The sequence below is a fragment of the Zea mays genome, chromosome 3, assembly GCF_902167145.1.
Source record: "Zea mays cultivar B73 chromosome 3, Zm-B73-REFERENCE-NAM-5.0, whole genome shotgun sequence".
Classification (NCBI taxonomy): domain Eukaryota; kingdom Viridiplantae; phylum Streptophyta; class Magnoliopsida; order Poales; family Poaceae; genus Zea; species Zea mays.
The window spans coordinates 128,590,679-128,610,640 of record NC_050098.1 but is presented as its reverse complement, the minus strand read 5'-3'; the positions used below and the strand labels follow the sequence as shown (position 1 = coordinate 128,610,640).

Sequence of the window (19,962 nt, the reverse complement as noted above, 5' to 3'; positions counted from 1 at the left end):
CGTCAATAGCTGACGACCGTTACCTTTGCATAGTGCCAGGCGTTGACACTCGGCAAAAAAGTTACTTTGCCGAGTGCCGCTCGAGAGACACTCGGCAAACCATGCTTTGCGGAGTGTCAACAGTGGACACTCGGCAAAGTATAGTTTTATTTTTTTCTTTTCCCAACCAAACTTTTTATGGTTTGTTCCTACACTATATAGACTTACATGTTCTATTTTGGCACAATTATAGAAGTGTTTGCTATAACTATTAGATTTTTGTTCGTTTAATTGAATTTCCTCGGATAATTCAGATTTGAACTTCAAGTGACTCGAAACATGAAAAATCGTGAATGTAAAAATGATATTCATGTTATTTAGCACAAGTTACGACCGATTTCAGGAGCAGACTAGAATTTTTTAGCACCATGCTCACGAAACATGACCATGAACTTGCCATCCAGTTGTTTAAAAATTGTATAAAACATAAATAAAGTCAGAAAATCATGAAACTTGTCCACATGCCATGATATCATATGTAGAGGCTGTGATAAAAATTGAAAATGTTTCGTGAAAGTTATCACACACTGTCTGTAGACACCTAGCTGGTCTACATTGAAGTTCTATGATTTCATGTGTAGGACACTTAGGTTTCATGATTTGTCCACGCTTTTTGGACAACCCGTGGTTGCGTAGATAGTGTTGGTTTCCATGCTCTACTTTGGTCCGAGACAGAGTTTCGGTGTCACCTCCATGTTGTTCTCCGGACAGTACACTATCCCTACCAGGATATGTATCCGGAGAACAGCGGGGAGGTGCTACCGAAACTCTGTCTCGGATCGGAGTAGAGCATGGAAACTAACCTTGTCTACACAACCGCGGGTGAGATTAGAACCTATCCTCATCTATTAGAAGGTAGGAACGTAGTGTACATGCATTACATGTTTATATTAAACTATACTCGATTATATATGTTAGAGGATGGAGGACCGTGGGTGGATGTACATGGTCGTGTAGGAAGGAATGATGTCACCCCTGAATGGATTAGAAAGACCGATGCTTTCGTGGAACAGGCATATGGCGAAGCTGCTGAAGGAACGAGTCTAGTCCCATGCTCGTGCAACAAATGTGCTAACCCGAAAAGAAAATCAAAGAAGACCATGGTAGAACATATTTGGAAGAATGGATTTACGCCGGACTATACTCAGTGGATCTTCCATGGTGAAGCGCATCGTACGAAAGAGGAGGTGTTGAGACAACGCGTGGAGCATTATGATGCTGATGCGGGGGTAGCGGATATGTTACATGACTGTCGCGAGGCACAGTTCGCTGGATGATGTACGGAGGACAAGCCAGAGCTGGCCGCAAAGGCGTTCTACGACATATTTGATGCGACACAGAAGCTCCTTCACGGCCAGACAAATGTTTTTCAACTGGATGCCATTGGCCGTGTAATGGCATTCAAGTCACAGTACATCATGAGTTGAGAAACATTCAATGACTTGTTGACAGTTATTGGCAGCCTACTTCCGGAGGATCATGTTCTACCAAAGAGCATGTACGAGGCACATAAACTCATTCGTGCACTCAAGATGACGTATGAGCAGATACATGCTTGTCCGAGGGGATGTGTGCTATTTATGAAAGAATACGCTGAGGCAAAGTACTGTCCGAAATGTAAATCATCTAGATTCATGGAGGTAGACTCTATTGATGGACAAAAGAGGCAGCTCGACATCCCCGTGACAATACTTATGTTGGTGAAACTTGATATGAATATAGACATGTTTATGAAAAAACTTGTTATATGTGTTTTTTTGTAAAATATGTGGTCTCTATTATGTATGTGATGATTATGTGAAATATGTGATGTATATGTGATTACTATGTGATATATCTTTTGTTTGTTCGGATGGAAAAGCAAAAACAAATAAAAAAGGGTATTCTGGTCACTTTGCCGAGTGTTACACTCGGCAAAGATGTACTTTGTCGAGTGTCGGGGTCATAGCACTCGGCAAAGAAGGCACACCTGGACCCCGGTAAAGCGTCTTTGTCGAGTGCTATAGCCGTGACACTCGGCAAAGAAGCAACCTTTGCCGAGTGTCTCCTAATGCTCTCGGCAAAGGAACTGACAAAGGGGTCCGCTGGTGATCTCTTTGCCGAGTGCTTGTCCACTGGGCACTTGGCAAAGGGGGAGACTTTGCCGAGTGCCACCTAATACGCTCGGCGAAGGACATGGTAAAGGGGCCAATGGGGAGTTTCTTTGCCGAGTGTCGGTACAATGGACACTCGCCAAAGAGTGAGCCTTTGCCGAGTGTCACACTGTGGGCACTCGACACAGACTCCGTCGCCGTTACCTGTCGCCGTGATGACGACTTTTCTTTGTCGAGTACTAGTGCCCGAGAAAAAGTACTCGGTAAATAAGCCGTTGCTGATGTACAGTTCGTCGAGCTTTCTTGTCGAGTGTCACACTCGACAAAGCCTTCGCCGAGTGTTTTCCAGGCTTTGCAGAGTGCTTTAGACACTCAGCAAAGCACCGATAGTGTATATTGTAGTGCATGACAGTCTGTGTTTTACAATTTATACATACAAAGTCAGCCATACATAGGGAATAAAAATTCAGTTTATTAGAGCTCACTAGTACAAAGAAGATCGACAGTGACGATTGTGAACCTATTTTTACTAGCGTTTCTTAGAACCGTCGGTGATAGGGGCTAGTAAAAATTATCATTTTTACAGGCGGGTAACTGAAGACCACCAGTAGAAATCGATTTCCACTGTCGGTCGACGTAATAAAACTGCTAGTAAAAAATATTTTCAGAAACATTAAACGGGTTTTAAAAACAAAAAAATATTTATTCAAGTCACAAGTCACGACATTTTTCGTGCGCTACGCAGTTGTTAGGAATCAAACCACCAACCTCACCCTCGTGCGTACTCTCCACTACCACTCCGCCTATAGCATGCTTTGTGTCTAATTTGTAGTTTTTATCCATATATTATAACTAATTGAGTGTAAATTTATTTTTTGAGACCGTAAACGAATTCAAATAAAAAAATTGTCAGCTACAAAGTTGAATAACTTTTGAAGTTCTACAACTTTGATTTTGACACCTTTTTCATCCGAGGTAGTTTGCAAAATTTGAATTTTAAATTTGACATACTTAGATTCAATTTTTGTGAATCGAAATGAGTTCTGTCGGGGACCATAATTAGGGGTACCCTCAAGACTCCTAATCTCAGCTGGTAACCCCCATCAGCACAAAGCTGCAAAGGCCTGATGGGTACAATTAAGTCAAGGCTCGGTTCACTCAAGGGACACGATCTCGCCTCGCCCGAGCCCAGCCTCGGGCAAGGGCAGCCGACCCCGGAGGATTCACGTCTCGCCCGAGGACCCCCTCAAGCAACGGACGCACCTTCGGCTCGCCCGAGGCCTAGTCTTCGCCAAGAAGCAACCTTGGCCAAGTCGCCACTCCAACCGACCGTATCGCAGGAGCATTTAACGCAAACATTTAATGCAAAGGTGGCCTGACACCTTATCCTGACGCGCACCCTTCAGTCGACAGAGCCGAAGTGACCGCAGTCACTTCGCCGCTCCACTGACCGGCCTGACAAGAGGACAGCGCCGCCTGCGCCGCTCCGACTGCTGTGCCACTCGACAGAGTGAGGCTGACAGCAGCCAAGTCCGGCCTCAGGCGCCATAGGAAACTCCGCATCGCCCGACCCCAGGGCTCGGACTCGGGCTCAGCCCCGGAAGACGACGAACTCCGCTTCGCCCGATCCCAGGGCTCGGACTCGGGCTCAGCCCCGGAAGACGACGAACTCCGCTTCGCCCGACCCCAGGGCTCGGACTCGGGCTCAGCCCCGGAAGACGACGAACTCCGCATCGCCCGACCCCAGGGCTCGGACTCAGCCCTGGCCTCAGCCGTTGGTCTCCGCCTCGTCCGACCCAGGGGCTCGGACTCGACCTCGGCCTCGGAAGACAGACTCGACCTCGGCCTCGGAGGAGCCTCCACCTCGCCCAACCCAGGGCTCGGACCGACCACGTCACAGGAGGCGCCATCATTACCCTACCCCAAGCTGACTCAGGCTATGGGGAACAAGACCGGCGTCCCATCTGGCTCGTCCCGGTAAACAAGTAATGATGGCGCCCCGCATGCTCTATGACGATGGCGGCTCTCAGCCCCCTTACGGAAGCAAGGAGACGTTAGCAAGGACTCGACAGCCCCAACAGCTGTCCTCCCGCCAGGCTCCAGTGCTCCTCCGACGGCCACGACACCACACGAACCGGGTGCCAAAACCTCTCCGGCTGCCACGACGGCATGTACTTAGGGCACTAGCTCCTCTCTGCTAGACACATTAGCACACTGCTACACCTCCCATTGTACACCTGGATCCTCTCCTTACGCCTATAAAAGGAAGGTCTAGGGCCCTCTTACAGAGGGTTGGCCGTGCGGGGAAGGACGGGACGACGCTCGCATAAGCCTCTCGCTCCCTCCCGCGTGGACGCTTGTAACCCCCTACTACAAGCGCACCCGACCTGGGCGCGGGACAAACACGAAGGCCGCGGGTTTCCCCTTTTACGCCTGTCTCCCTCCGGCTTCTTCCCCCCTTCGCGCTCCGTCTCGCGCCGACCCATCTGGGCTGGGGCACGCGACGACAATTTACTCGTCGGCCCAGGGACCCCCCGGGTTCGAAACGCCGATAGTTGGCGCGCCAGGTAGGGGCTTGCTGCGTGTTGACGAACAGCTTCCCGTCAAGCTCGAGATGGGCAGTCTCCAGCAACCTTTCCAGCCCGGGACGGTGCTCCGTTTCGGGAGTCTTGAGTTCATGTCCCTCGACGGCAGCTACGACATGATACTCCTTCCTCCGCCGCGCGATAGCGACAATGGCGGTCGACAACCCGCCCGCCGGCGGCGGAATCGACGACATCTTCCCCACGTGGCGGAAGAACAACATCCGGGCTTGTCCCGTCCCCTCCCCCGCCGACGGAGGAGGAGGCGGGGCAACCAAGGCCAAGCAGGAGGCGGCACCTCGTCGGCTGTCGAGCGAGTCGACGGCGCCGGCGCCCCAACGGGGGCACGTCGGGCATCGACCTCGCGTCTGAGACGAAGACGAGCGCCGTCTCCCCGCGACACGCCAACTCCAAGCAAACGGACGACGCCAGCACGCTCGCAAAGGACTTGCTGGGCGTCACCCTCGTACCTAAGACGACGGTGCAGTCTGCCCCTGACGTGACTTCGTCACCGCCCGTCGACCAAGAGGCACCGACCGATTCCCATCTCGTGCCTTTTGGATTCAGCCTCGACCCACCAAGCGGCTTCGCTTCGGTGGACGATCTCATAGAGGCGAGTCCAAACCTTCTGGGGTATCGTATGCGGTCACCCTGGGACCGGTTGACGACCGTCTCGACCTACGGGCCCTCGGGTTCCGAGGAAGATGACGAGCCCGACTTTAGTGGGGATTTCTCCGGACTTGGTAACCCCAATGCCATGCGGGACTTTATGGCCGCATGCGACTACTGCCTTTCCGACTGTTCCGACGGTAGCCGCAGCCTCGACGACGAGGACTGCGGCCTAAGTCGTGAATGTTTCCACGTCGATCTAGGGGGTCCCGACGAAGGCAACCATCTTGGTATGCCGGAGAACGGTGATCCCCCTAGGCCCGTGCCTCGCGTTGACATCCTTCGGGAGCTAGCTGTGGTCCCCGTCCCGGCGGGGGGTCATGACCCACAGCTCGAGCAAATCCGTGAGATGCAGGCCAGGCTCGACGAGGGAGCAGGAACACTTGAGCCGTTCCGCCGGGACACCGGCAGGAATGGGCGGGCCAACCTCCGGTCGGAGAAGTGCGTCACCTACCCCAAGGCATCCAGCACCGCATCGCCAACGATGTCAGGGTAAGGCCGCCACCGGTTTCCAGTGGGGTCGGCCAAAACTTGGCTGCAGCGGCAATACTTCTCCGCGCGATGCCGGATCCATCAACCACCGAGGGGCGGCGTATCCAGGGAGAGCTCAAGAACCTCCTGGAGAATGCCGCGGTCCGATGGGCCGAAAGCTCTGCCTCCCGAAGGCAGGGGTACCCCTCGGAACATCGCGCCGCGACTTCCCGATTCATGCGGGAAGCCTCGGTCCACACCGGGCGCACGCGCAACACAGCGCCTGCGGCCCCGGGTCGCCTCGGCAACGAGCACCATCACCGCAACCGTCGAGCCCACCTCGACGAGAAGGTGCGCCAAGGCTACCACCCCAGGCGTGGGGGACGCTATGACAGCGGGGAGGATCGGAGTCCATCGCCCGAACCACCCGGTCCACAGGCTTTCAGCCGGGCCATACGACGGGCGCCGTTCCCGACCCGGTTCCGAACCCCGACTACTATCACAAAGTACTCGGGGGAGACGAGACCGGAACTGTGGCTCGCGGACTATCGGCTGGCCTGCCACCTGGGTGGAACGGACGATGACAACCTCATCATCCGCAACCTCCCCCTGTTCCTCTCCGACACCGCTCGAGCCTGGCTGGAGCACCTGCCTCCGGGGTAGATCTCCAACTGGGATGACCTGGTCCAAGCCTTCGCCGGCAACTTCCAGGGCACATACGTGCGCCCTGGAAACTCCTGGGATCTCCGAAGCTGCCGCCAGCAGCCGGGAGAGTCTCTCCGGGACTACATCCGACGATTCTCGATGTAGCGCACCGAGCTGCCCAACGTTACCGACTTGGATGTCATCGGCGCGTTCCTCGCCGGCACCACCTGCCGCGACCTGGTGAGCAAGCTAGGCCGCAAGACCCCCACCAGGGCCAGCGAGCTGATGGACATCGCCACCAAGTTCGCCTCCGGCCAGGAGGCGGTTGAGGCCATCTTCCGGAAGGATAAGCAGCCCTAGGGCCGCCCGCCGGAAGATGTCCTCGAGGCGTCAACTCAGCGCGACACCAAGAAGAAAGGCAAGAAGAAGTCGCAAGCGAAACGCGACGCCACCGATGCGGACCTTGTCGCCGCCGCCGAGTACAAGAACCCTCGGAAACCTCCCGGAGGTGCCAATCTCTTCGACAAGATGCTCAAGGAGCCGTGCCCCTATCATCAGGGGCCCGTCAAGCACACCCTTGAGGAGTGCGCCATGCTTTGGCGCCACTTTCACAAGGCCGGGCCACCTGCGGAAGGTGGCAGGGCCCGCGACGACGATAAGAAGGAGGATCACAAGACAGGAGAGTTCCCCGAGGTCCACGACTGCTTCATGATCTACGGTGGGCAAGTGGCGAACGCCTCGACTCGGCACCGCAAGCAAGAGCGTCGGGAGGTCTGCTCGGTAAAGGTGGCGGCGCCAGTCTACCTAGACTGGTCCGACAAGCCCATCACCTTCGACCAGGGTGACCATCCCGACCTCGTGCCGAGCCCAGGGAAATACCCGCTCGTTGTCGACCCCGTCATCGGCAACGTCAGGCTCACCAAGGTCCTCATGGACGGAGGCAGCAGCCTCAACATCATCTACGCCGAGACCCTCGGGCTCCTGCGGATCGATCTGTCCTCGGTCTGGGCAGGCGCTGCGCCTTTTCACGGGATCATCCCCGGGAAACGCGTCCAGCCCCTCGGACAACTCGATCTACCCGTCTGTTTTGGGACACCCTCCAACTTCCGAAGGGAGACCCTCACGTTCGAGGTGGTCGGGTTTCGAGGAACCTACCACGCAGTGCTGGGAAGGCCATGCTACGGCAAGTTCATGGCCGTCCCCAACTACACCTACCTCAAGCTCAAGATGCCGGGCCCCAATGGGGTCATCACCGTCGGCCCCACGTACCGACACGCGTACGATTGCGACGTGGAGTGCGTGGAGTACGCCGAGGCCCTCTCCGAATCCGAGGCCCTCATCGCCGACTTGGAGAGCCATTCTAAGGAGGCGCCAGACGTGAAGCGCCACGCTGGCAACTTCGAGCCAGCGGAGACGGCTAAGTCCGTCCCTCTCAACCCCAGCAACGACGCCTCCAAGCAGATCCAGATCGGCTCCGAGCTCGACCCGAAATAGGAAGCAATGCTCGTCGACTTCCTCCACGCAAACGCCGACGTTTTCACGTGGAGTCCCTCGGACATGCAAGGCATACCGAGGGATGTCGCCGAGCACTCGCTGGATATCCGAGCTGGAGCCCGACCCGTGAAGCAGCCTCTGCGCCGATTCGACGAAGAAAAGCGCCGAGCCATAGGCGAGGAGATCCACAAGCTAATGGCGGCAGGGTTCATCAAAGAGGTATTCCATCCCGAATGGCTCGCCAACCCTGTGCTTGTGAGAAAGAAAGGAGGGAAATGGCGGATGTGTGTAGACTACACTGGTCTAAACAAAGCATGTCCGAAAGTTCCTTACCCTCTGCCTCGCATCGATCAAATCGTGGATTCCACTGCTGGGTGCGAAACCCTGTCTTTCCTCGATGCCTACTCAGGGTATCACCAAATCAGGATGAAAGAGTCCGACCAGCTCGCGACTTCTTTCATCACACCTTTCGGCATGTACTGCTATGTTACCATGCCGTTCGGTTTGAGGAATGCGGGTGCGACATACCAAAGGTGCATGAACCACGTGTTCGGCGAACACATTGGTCGAACGGTCGAGGCCTACGTCGATGACATCATAGTCAAGACGAGGAAAGCCTCTGACCTCCTTTCTGACCTTGAAACGACATTCCGGTGTCTCAAGGCGAAAGGCGTAAAGCTCAATCCCGAGAATGTGTCTTCGGGGTCCCCCGAGGCATGCTCTTGGGGTTCATCGTCTCCAAGCGGGCATCGAGGCCAACCCGGAGAAAATCGCGGCCATCACCAGCATGGGGCCCATCAAGGATTTGAAAGGCGTACAGAGGGTCACGGGATGTCTTGCGGCTCTGAGCCGTTTCATCTCGCGCCTCGGCGAAAAAGGCCTGCCTCTGTACCGCCTCTTAAGAAAGGACGAGTGCTTCACTTGGACTCCTGAGGCCGAGGAAGCCCTCGGGAGCCTGAAGGCGCTCCTCACGAACGCACCCATCTTGGTGCCCCTCGCTGCAGGAGAAGCCCTCTTGATCTACGTCGCCGCTACCACTCAGGTGGTTAGCGCCGCGATCGTGGTTGAGAGACAAGAAGAGGGGCATGCATTGCCCGTCCAGAGACCAGTCTACTTCATCAGTGAAGTACTGTCCGAGACCAAGATCCGCTACCCACAAATTCAGAAGCTGTTGTACACGGTGATCCTGACGCGGCGGAAATTGCGACACTACTTCGAGTCTCATCCGGTAACTGTTGTGTCATCCTTCCCCCTAGGGGAGATCATCCAGTGCCGAGAGGCCTCGGGTAGAATTGCGAAGTGGGCGGTGGAAATCATGGGCGAGACGATCTTGTTCGCCCCTCGGAAGGCCATCAAGTCCCAGATCTTGGTGGACTTTGTGGCTGAATGGGTCGACACCCAGCTCCCAACAGCTCCGATCCAACCGGAACTCTGGACCATGTTTTTCGACGGGTCGTTGATGAAGACAGAAGCAGGCGCGAGCCTGCTCTTCATCTCGCCCCTCGGGAAGCACCTACACTACGTGCTACGCCTCCATTTCCCGGCGTCCAACAATGTGGCCGAGTACGAGGCTCTGGTCAATGGGTTGCGCATCGCCATCGAGCTAGGGGTCCGACGCCTCGACGCTCGCGGTGACTCGCAGCTCGTCATCGACCAAGTCATGAAGAACTCCCACTGCCGCGACCCGAAGATGGAAGTCTACTGCGATGAGGTTCGGCGCCTGGAAGACAAGTTCTACAGGCTCGAGCTCAACCACATCGCCCGACGCTATAACGAGACTGCGGACGAGCGGGCTAAAATAGCCTCGGGGCGAACGACAGTTCCCCTGGACGTCTTCTCCCGAGACCTGCATCAACCCTCCGTCAAGACCGACGACGCGCCCGAACCCGAGAAAGCCTCGGCTCAGCCCGAGGCACCGTCGGCTCAGCCCGAGGTACCCTCGCTCAGCTCGAGGCACCCTCGGCCCGACATGAGGCACCCTCGGCTCGGCCAGAGGAACCCTCGGCTCGGCCTGAGGCACCCTCGGCCCCCGAGGGTGAGGCACTGCGCGTTGAGGAGGAGCGGAGCGGGGTCACGCCTAATCGAAACTGGCAGACCCCGTACCTGCAATATCTCCACCGAGGAGAGCTACCCCTCGACCGAGCCGAAGCTCGGCGGTTGGCGCGGCGCGCCAAGTCGTTCGTCTTGCTGGGGGACGGGAAAGAGCTCTACCACCGCAGCCCCTCAGGCATCCTCCAGCGATGCATTTCCATCGTCGAAGGCCAGGAGCTCTTACAAGAGATACACTCGGGGGCTTGCGGCCACCACGCAGCGCCTCGAGCCCTGGTTGGAAACGCTTTCCGACAAGGTTTCTACTGGCCGACCGCGGTGGCCGACACCACTAGAATTGTCCGCACCTGCGAAGGGTGTCAGTTCTATGCAAGGCAGACCCACCTGCCCGCTCAGGCTCTGCAGACCATACCCATCACCTGGCCGTTTACTGTGTGGGGTCTGGACCTCGTCGGCCCCTTGCAGAAGGCACCCAGGGGCTACACGCACCTGCTGGTCGCCATCGACAAATTCTCCAAGTGGATCGAGGTCCGACCCCTAAACAGCATCAGGTCCGAACAGGCGGTGGCGTTCTTCACCAACATCATCCATCGCTTTGGGGTCCCGAACTCCATCATCACCGACAACGGCACCCAGTTCACCGACAAGAAGTTCCTGGACTTCTGCGAGGATCACCACATCCGGGTGGACTGGGCCGCCATGGCTCACCCCATGATGAATGGGCAAGTAGAGCGTGTCAACGGCATGATCCTGCAAGAGCTCAAGCCGTGGATCTACAACGACCTCAACAAGTTCGGCAAGCGATGGATGAAGGAGCTCCCCTCGGTGGTCTGGAGTCTGAGGACAACGCCGAGTCGAGCCACGGGCTTCACACCGTTCTTTCTAGTCTATGGGGTCGAGGCCATCTTGCCCACAGACTTAGAATACGGTTCCTCGAGGACGAGGGCCTACGACGGCCAAAGCAATCGAGCTAACCGAGAAGACTCGCTAGACCAGCTGGAAGAGGCTCGGGACATGGCCTTACCACTCGGCGCGGTACCAGCAATCCCTGCGACGCTTCCACGCCCGAGGGGTTCGGTCCCGAGACCTCCAGGTGGGCGACCTGGTGCTTCAGCTGCGACAAGACGCCCGAGGGCGGCACAAGCTCACGCCTCCCTGGGAAGGGCCATTCGTCATCGCCAAGGTTCTGAAGCCTGGAACGTACAAGCTGGCCAACAGTTAAGGCGAGGTCTACAGCAACGCTTGGAACATCCGACAGCTACGTCGCTTCTACCCTTAAGATGCTTTCAAGTTATTCGCACACCTCGCTCACACACAAAGTCTAGTCGTCAAGGAAGGGTCAGCCTTGCCTCGGCAAAGCCCGACCCTCCCTCGGGGGCTAGAAGGGGGGAACCCCCTCTGCGTCAAAATTTTCCTTGGAAAAAGATCTTTCCTGCCATAATGTCTTTCGTGCTTCTCGACTACTTCGAAAGTGGGATCCTGAAAACGACAGAGTACACGTAAGCAGCCAAGGATGACCGAGCCGAGGGACTCCTACACCTCCGGGATACAGATTCCTCACTCATCACCTTCTGTGATAAGTAACTCACGCTCGGATAGGTGATTCCGCAGACCGAACAAGTCTTCACGCTCGAAAACTCTTCTGCCGAAACGATTTTTCGGGCCTTCTCGACTATATCGATGGCAGAACCCTACGGACGAGTAAGAGTACACGTAAGCGGCAAGGCCGACCGAGCCGAGGGACTCCTACGCCTTCGGGATACAGATACCTCACTCATCACCTTCCGTGAAAAGTAACTCTCGCTCGGACAAACAATTCTGTTACCGACAAATAAGTCCAGATACTCGATACAAGAGGAAAAGAAACGCAGCTTTACAACACGACGACAGTATGTTTGGGCCTCGGCGGCCACAGAAAACATACGCACACTACAAGATAACCCGATCCTGCAGGCTCGGGCATTGACAGTTGAAGGGAGCAGTAGCACCCTCGGCGTCAACTACACCTTCGGCAAAGTCCGGCCTAGCCTCGGACGGCGACGCGGTCGAAGGATCTACACTCCGAAGGACGACATCAGCACCACGCCCGGACCATCGCCGGCGGGGTCTTCTCCAGGAATCCTGCTCGAGCAGACAGCTCGGCCGGCCGCCCCGAAGCCTCAGCCAGCTGTCCCCCAAGGACGTCAGCCCGGCTCGTGGCCTCGGCAACTCGACTCCGGCGTCGGTCCCGCCAGTGGACGGCCCGACCAGGCTCCGGCCGACGAAGTCTTCTTTTCGAGCCAACTCCGCCTCTGTTCGTGCTGACACCGCTACCTCCGGCTTCGGCTCATCGAAGAGCGGCCGAGGGTTCCTTTAACTAAGCAAGAGAAGCCTCGGACAGCAAGGCCGACCGAGCCGAGGGACTCCTACGCCTCTGGGATACGGATACCTCACTCGTCACCTTCGCACGAGGCAACTCACGCTTGGCGAAGCGGTTCAGATAGCCGACATGCGAGTCTTAGTGCTCGAAATGAGGAAAAAACACGGCTCCATGCCGAAAATACATACATGTTCAGGCCCCGACAGCCACAATGAACAAGACACCGGCACTCAAGGTGCCATTACAAACGGAACTCCGGTTCCACCTCCGCAGGTACAAACAACCCCACACGATTGGGGGGCCTGCGGAGCAACAGAAGGCCGACGGGTGGCTCGCCGCCGCCCGCTCCAACAGCGACGGCGACGACTTCTGCTCCGAGGGGCCGAACAGCAGCAGCGATGACCTCAGGGCGGGTGCTGCTGCCATAGGGCTCTCGCCCACGTCCTCACTCGAGAGGCAAGGACGAGCAGAAGGCCGTAGAGTTGGAGGTCAGTCCGTGGGCGGCACCGGCTATCTCATCGGCGGAGAAACCTCTTCCGGCTACCGTGGCGGAAGGTGGCGCCGGAAGCGGCTCTGAAGCCGCTCGGGTCGGAGAGCCGGGAACGCGACAGCTGCCAGCGCCACGAACGGCGAACGCCCTTCCCCCCGATCACTGAGGGAAGGAGCGGGCCGCTGCCCGCGCAGAGACCGACCCCAACTCGGCGCACTCCCCTCCCCAGCACTGATGATGAACATCCTTGAAGCTGAGGGAGGGGCAGAGGCCGCAACCCGGCTTGCTTCTCCCCACCCAGGGGCTGGTGGTCACCGTCTTGGGTGACCACCGGCGAGGGGATGCGGCCAGGCTGCCTGATGAAAATCCTTGAAGCCGAACGATGGCTGAAAGGTACCAACTTCCGCGAAGTTGCGTTCCTCCGACGACAAGGTGGAAAGACTGCGAGTGTTCCCCATCCGGGGGCTCGGAAGGTGGAAAGACGCGACGCATAAGGGAGCGCAAAGACATGATTGCCTTTCAAGGGGGTCACCCTCCTTTTAAAGGCAACTCTCCCCACTTGTGTCCTCAGCCATCGCTGGCTGAGTCTTCTCCAACACGCTCCAAGGTCCTCCCCCTACGACACGGTGGCTGGGTCCCACGCGTCATGCAAGCCGGCCCAGGGCAGAAGAAGCCAAACCGCCGCGCGCAGTGCGCGCAACTGCCCGGCGGTTACAAGCATTCCTCCACTTTCGCCCAGACCAGCGGGTGAAAGGGCGGACAGCCATGCAGTCAGCATGCAACCGCGCCAAGTGGGCACACCCCTTCGACTCCAATGCGCCCAGCATGGAGACCCAGGCCCACACGTCATGCAACCGGCGCGCCGGTTGCTACGTGCGAGCAACCGCACCGCCCCTCGCGCCACTACCGTGCCTCCTCGACTGCGGAACCAGTACCGCGACTCGAGGCAACCCTGCATATGACCCAACAGTGCTAGCCAGGCGCATCAGTCATGGGTCAGTCAGCTGCAGGAGAAGGCGCGACGGTCAATACGGCCAAAAATGGGCCGGCAGTAATGGCAGTGGCAGGCGGGCGGAAGCAGCGGTCACGTCGTCAGCCAAGCTCACGTCCCCTCATGGGACAACAAGAGAACCCTCTCCCACGGTGTGAAGACGGCGCGCTCGTGTTCCGTTCCTCGAACGGCTCGCGCACGCGCAACGGCTGCCCCGCGAACCACTCGTCCTGTCGCATTAACTCTGCGGCGGGATAGGCGGCACCTTTGGCAGGAGAAGCGGGCGACGCTTCGCCTTCGCCATAATGACCGCGTCAAAAAAGGTGTGCCACATCATTCGATTTCGTATCCTTTTCCTTTTCCTCTTTCTCTCTCTTACAACAGGGACCGGGAAAGGGGATACCCTGAAAGGGATCCTTATCCGCGAAGGAAGCGGGCCCCGAGCCCCCCTACTGATCAGAGGTTCTAAGGTTGGCCCCTCGGAGGGGTTCAACAGCCGCCTCAGAGCGCTCGAGCTCCTCGCCCACTACTGGTCAGAGGTTCAAAGGCCGGCCCCTCGGAAGGGTTCAACGACCGCCTCAGGCCACTTGGGCTCCGCGCCCACTACTGATCAGGGGTTCGAAGGCTGGCCCTCGAAGGGTTCACAGCCGCCTCAGACGCAGAGCGAGGGATGACCCTGGGTACGTTCGATACATAACCAAGGCTCGGGCTACGCTCCCGAGGTACCCTAGGACATTTCCAAGACCAGCGGGAACGATCTTGTAACGGAATCCCATCAGAGGGAGGCATCGAGCCCTCGGACCCCGTCAAAAGGGGACCGAGTCCGGCAGATCACCCGCAGGTACTTTTGGAGCGCGCCTCCGGGCCTCTAGCCGACCCCTAACAAATGGGGCACGGACGTCCACTCGGATTACCCGTTAGCAGCTCACTGGAGACACCATGTTCGGCGCCCTCCGAGGGCAACATGGCGCTTTTCCCCCCTCCTCCTTGCGGAAAGGCGACGCAGGGGCGTATGTAAAAAAGTCGAGTCTGTCCTTGACTGTCCTCTCGCTCTGTGCGGAGGCTCGGGGGCTGCTCTCGCAAACCCGGCTCCGCCCAAACCGTTGACAGCGTCGACATACCAGCCCGAGAACTTGGGACCCGACCGTGCACCTGGGCTACGGCCAGCTCGCATGAGGGAACAACTAGACCGGCCGAAGCATCGCGAAACGCATTAAGACCTCGAAGGAGTCTAACCACTCCTCTGAGGCCTCGGGGGCTACACCCGGCGGGTGCGCTCGCGCGCACCCACCGGAACAAAACGCAACCGAGAAAAGCCGGTCCCCTTGCAAAAAAGTGTGACAAAAGCCTCCAAGCGAGTATTAACACTCCCTTCGAGGCTCGGGGGCTACTGTCGGGGACCATAATTAGGGGTACCCTCAAGACTCCTAATCTCAGCTGGTAACCCCCATCAGCACAAAGCTGCAAAGGCCTGATGGGTACAATTAAGTCAAGGCTCGGTCCACTCAAGGGACACGATCTCCCCTCGCCCGAGCCCAGCCTCGGGCAAGGGCAGCCGACCCCGGAGGATTCACGTCTCGCCCGAGGACCCCCTCAAGCAATGGACGCACCTTCGGCTCGCCCGAGGCCCAGTCTTCGCCAAGAAGCAACCTTGGCCAAGTCGCCACTCCAACCGACCGTATCGCAGGAGCATTTAACGCAAACATTTAATGCAAAGGTGGCCTGACACCTTATCCTGACGCGCGCCCTTCAGTCGATAGAGCCGAAGTGGCCGCAGTCACTTCGCCGCTCCACTGACCGGCCTGACAAGAGGACAGCGCCGCCTGCGCCGCTCCGACTGCTGTGCCACTCGACAGAGTGAGGCTGACAGCAGCCAAGTCCGGCCTCAGGCGCCATATGAAACTCCGCATCGCCCGACCCCAGGGCTCGGACTCGGGCTCAGCCCCGGAAGACGACGAACTCCGCTTCGCCCGACCCCAGGGCTCGGACTCGGGCTCAGCCCCGGAAGACGACGAACTCCGCTTCGCCCGACCCCAGGGCTCGGACTCGGGCTCAGCCCCGAAAGACGACGAACTCCGCTTCGCCCGACCCCAGGGCTCGGACTCGGGCTCAGCCCCGGAAGACGACGAACTCCGCATCGCCCGACCCCAGGGCTCGAACTCAGCCCTGGCCTCAGCCGACGGTCTCCGCCTCGCCCGACCCAGGGGCTCGGACTCGACCTCGGCCTCGGAAGACAGACTCGACCTCGACCTCGGAGGAGCCTCCACCTCGCCCAACCTAGGGCTCGGACCGACCACGTCACAGGAGGCGCCATCATTACCCTACCCCAAGCTGACTCAGGCTACGGGGAACAAGACCGGCGTCCCATCGGTCTCGTCCCGGTAAACAAGTAATGATGGCGCCCGCATGCTCTATGACGACGACGGCTCTCAGCCCCCTTACGGAAGCAAGGAGACGTCAGCAAGGACTCGACAGCCCCGACAGCTGTCCTCCCGCCAGGCTCCAGCGCTCCTCCGACGACCACGACACCACACGAACCGGGTGCCAAAACCTCTCCGGCTGCCACGACGACATGTACTTAGGGCACTAGCTCCTCTCTGCTAGACACGTTAGCACACTGCTACACCTCCCATTGTACACCTGGATCCTCTCCTTACGCCTATAAAAGGAAGGTCCAGGGCCCTCTTACAGAGGGTTGGCCACGCGGGGAAGACGGGACGGCACTCGCATAAGCCTCTCGCTCCCTCCCGCGTGGACGCTTGTAACCCCTACTGCAAGCGCACCCGACCTGGACGCGGGACAAACACGAAGGCCGCGGGTTTCCCCTTTTACGCCTGTCTCCCTCCGGCTTCTTCCCCCCTTCGCGCTCCGTCTCGCGCCGACCCATCTGGGCCGGGGCACGCGGCGACAATTTACTCGTCGGCCCAGGGACCCCACGGGTTCGAAACGCCGACAAGTTCAAATAAAAAATTGTCAACTACAAAGTTTCATAACTTTTAGAGATATACAACTTTTATTTTGGTGGTTTCATCATACGAGATAGTTTGAAAAACTCGAAAAATTAAGAATAAAAATGATTTCTAGTGGCGGCTTTTAAGAAAACCGACATTAGAAATTGATTTCTACAGCCGATGCTTTAAGAAAAGCGCCACTAGAAATCACTGATTTTTACATACGGTTTTTTTAAGTAACTGCCTGTAGAAATACAATTTCTAGTGGTGACTTTCTTAAGGAACTGCCACTAAAAATAACACAGACGGTTATTAATAACCGAATCCGCCTGTAAAAGTATATCGTCCCGCATGCTTTGAGCCTTTTTCTACTGGTGGCTTTTGACAAATCTAATTGGCCATCGATGGCGGAACATCAACACACAAAAATTGTGAAACAAAGGGGCATTTTATGAACCATTTAGAGCTCCTTCTATGGCTGGATCAGACAGACTTTGCCATAATATATTGTTGTGTCGTATAAAAATACAAACGCGTTTATCAGTGCAATTGCATGAGCAATTTGGATAGTGATACACAATTACATATATATATCCCGCGCGCACATACACACACAAATAGTACAGAATATGCACACGGCCGGCACGCAAGCTAGTGATCGATCATATGGAGCTGCAGTCCGCCGGCTGGAAAGAGAGTACTCCTCCGGCGAGGTCGTAGAGCACGTGCATGTTCTGCTGCATGTAGTTGCCGATGACGGTCGTCTCGTTCATCGGCAGCGACTTGCGGTCGACCGAGCTAAACACCACCATGCACGCCGTGGCCGAGTCCACGGGCGCCCAGTAGTTTGCCGGCGGCACGACTAAGTCCGTGCCGGTGCCACTGCCGCCCCCGAAGTGCAGCACCAGCGGCGGCACCAGCCTCTCGGCGTCTTTCAGCGCAACGCACAGGTCGAACCCTGTCGTCCCGGCCAGCGGCTGCACGAGGGCGGCGCCCAGCTGCCGCGCCAGCTCCGCCCTCAGCGCCTGGTAAGCCACGTCAACGAGGCTCGTCAACGGGGCGCCGGAGTCGATGAACGTGCCCGTCCACATCCCCGGCGCCACCTGCCGGAGGTCGAAAGCGGCCGAGGGGACAGCTAGCTTGACCTTTCCCGCCGTGATCCCGGTGAGGGGCAGGTAGTAGAACGTGCTGAATGGGTCATCGCTAGGGCTCCTGACGAACGGCACGGTTGTCACCGGCGTCGACGACGCGCTGCCGTTGATGAGGCCGGCCGACGCGCCGACGACCATGTGGCTCGGCTCTATGGTGTCTTCGAAGTACGGCGTGAGACAGTAGGAGAACCTGGTGTCGCCGAGCTGGGAGGGCAGCGACAGCTTGCCTCTGCCGAGCCCGATGATGCCGGACGCGCCGTTCAGGGACCCCGGAGAGAGCTTGGTCACGACGATGCACCCGAAGACGAGGCTCACCGTCTCCGACTGGAACGTCAAGTTCTCGGTAGCCAGGGTCCCAGCGATGTTGCCGGCTCCGTAGCCGGTGACGACGGCGCACGTCTTGTTGTCGCTCAAGCACTGCGTCTCGGAGCCGAGAGCGCACGCGGCGTCGTTGCAGCCCACGGCGCGGGCGGCGCGCGACCGAGAGGGATCGTAGTAGGGGAGGTTCTGTCTGAAGCAGGTCGGGCGGCATCGCGAGCACTGCGTCCAGATGAGGTTGCTGCCGGTGTCGATGATGGCCTCGGCACGCTGCGGCGGGTCGCCGATGAGGTACTCGGCGATGTACTGCGACTGGCCCCCCCAATGGATGGGTGCGGTCACTCCGCCCATGGACGCCAGCCGGCGGTGGGTGCGCTCGGTGGCGCGGCGCACGCGCTCCTCCACGGTGTAGTGCTCCTTGGCGTCGACGTGGGTGAGCTCCAGGCGGATGCCGGCGCAGGTGGTGAACGCCAGGGAAGTGCACAAGAGTGCGAGGCAGAGCAAGGGCCTTGCCATTCTGTGAATCAGTTCTGCTTGGAGACTGGGTGCATGAGAAAGTGCAGGGAGGGTATATATCGCATCCAAACGAGTGAAATTATTGGATGGGATAGTCGAATTTAATTTCTCATTTGAACATTTCTATTTAATGTGCAAGTGGGTTTATATTTGAGTTTAACATTTTTTTAAATTCAAAAATCTATGCGGATCGGATAGGACTTTATGCGATGGATGTAAGTATATATCCGGTTACTACCCTTCTATATTCGATGTGTCTTAATTTCGGACGATATCCTTATACCACCAATTTGTATTATTTTTTACAATCCATTATTTATATTTATGACATAATATTAAAATTCTATCATTATCTCACTAAAAAAAGTATAAATTATTAATTATCATTGTGCAAACAACAATTAGATTTTATCGCATATATATATATATATATATATATATATATATATATATATATATATATATATATATATATATATATATAGTTTTGCCTAACATATTTTTTATTTGCGAAAAATTTAGATTATGTTTATAGACATTGCTACGAACTAAATATACAGTTTTAATATAAATATATGTAATAATCATTACCTAAAAGAAAAATAAAATTTAGACACACCTAAATTTTAGCAAATCCTTGTTGGCTAACTTGATCTTAGCACGCGGATTGGATTTAGTCACGCATCTCTTCCGGTTGACTTGAGATAAAGCTATCTATAAGTGTGGCATGCAATTCAGATTTTGTACTCTTTCAGATCAGATGTCGTCATATATGACACTGATGTGTATATGTTGTTGAACTGGAATTCGATCAGGTCTACCAAGAGCAGCTACATATTAAGTGCCATTTCTTATATAAACAAAATTGTTCAATTGGACATTGCTTTCGAAGAGTAGGTAGCATTGCAGTAGTTAGCGACTCCGTCGTCCAAACTCACGTATCAAATTCTTCAACAAATGGATGGCAATTCCACATTTACCCTTCCAAATGTCAAAGCAATAATATCTTCAATATTTCCTATGATGAATTGCTCAGTGCTGAATACGTACAGTACATGTATTATTGTTGTCTTGTAGAAGCTCAGGAACAATTTATATCCCAAAATGTATGTGCTGCGGTTGGATGGATATACATGGTCAAAAC

The 19,962-nt window shown here is 56.3% G+C and overlaps 1 protein-coding gene across 1 annotated transcript; it reads right to left on the bottom strand.

Annotated features, from left to right (window-relative positions):
* Positions 1 to 17,327: 17,327 nt before the first annotated feature.
* LOC100279940 (Eukaryotic aspartyl protease family protein) lies at positions 17,328 to 18,822 on the bottom strand. The gene has a single exon (NM_001152890.1). The coding sequence runs from the start codon at positions 18,816 to 18,818 to the stop codon at positions 17,496 to 17,498; it is 1,323 nt and encodes a 440-aa protein (NP_001146362.1). The 5' UTR covers positions 18,819 to 18,822; the 3' UTR covers positions 17,328 to 17,495.
* Positions 18,823 to 19,962: the final 1,140 nt, after the last annotated feature.

What these genes read in the sequence shown, in the direction of transcription:
- LOC100279940 (NM_001152890.1), bottom strand. Translation starts at nt 18,818, where the DNA reads ATGGCAAGGCCCTTGCTCTGCCTCGCACTCTTGTGCACTTCCCTGGCG.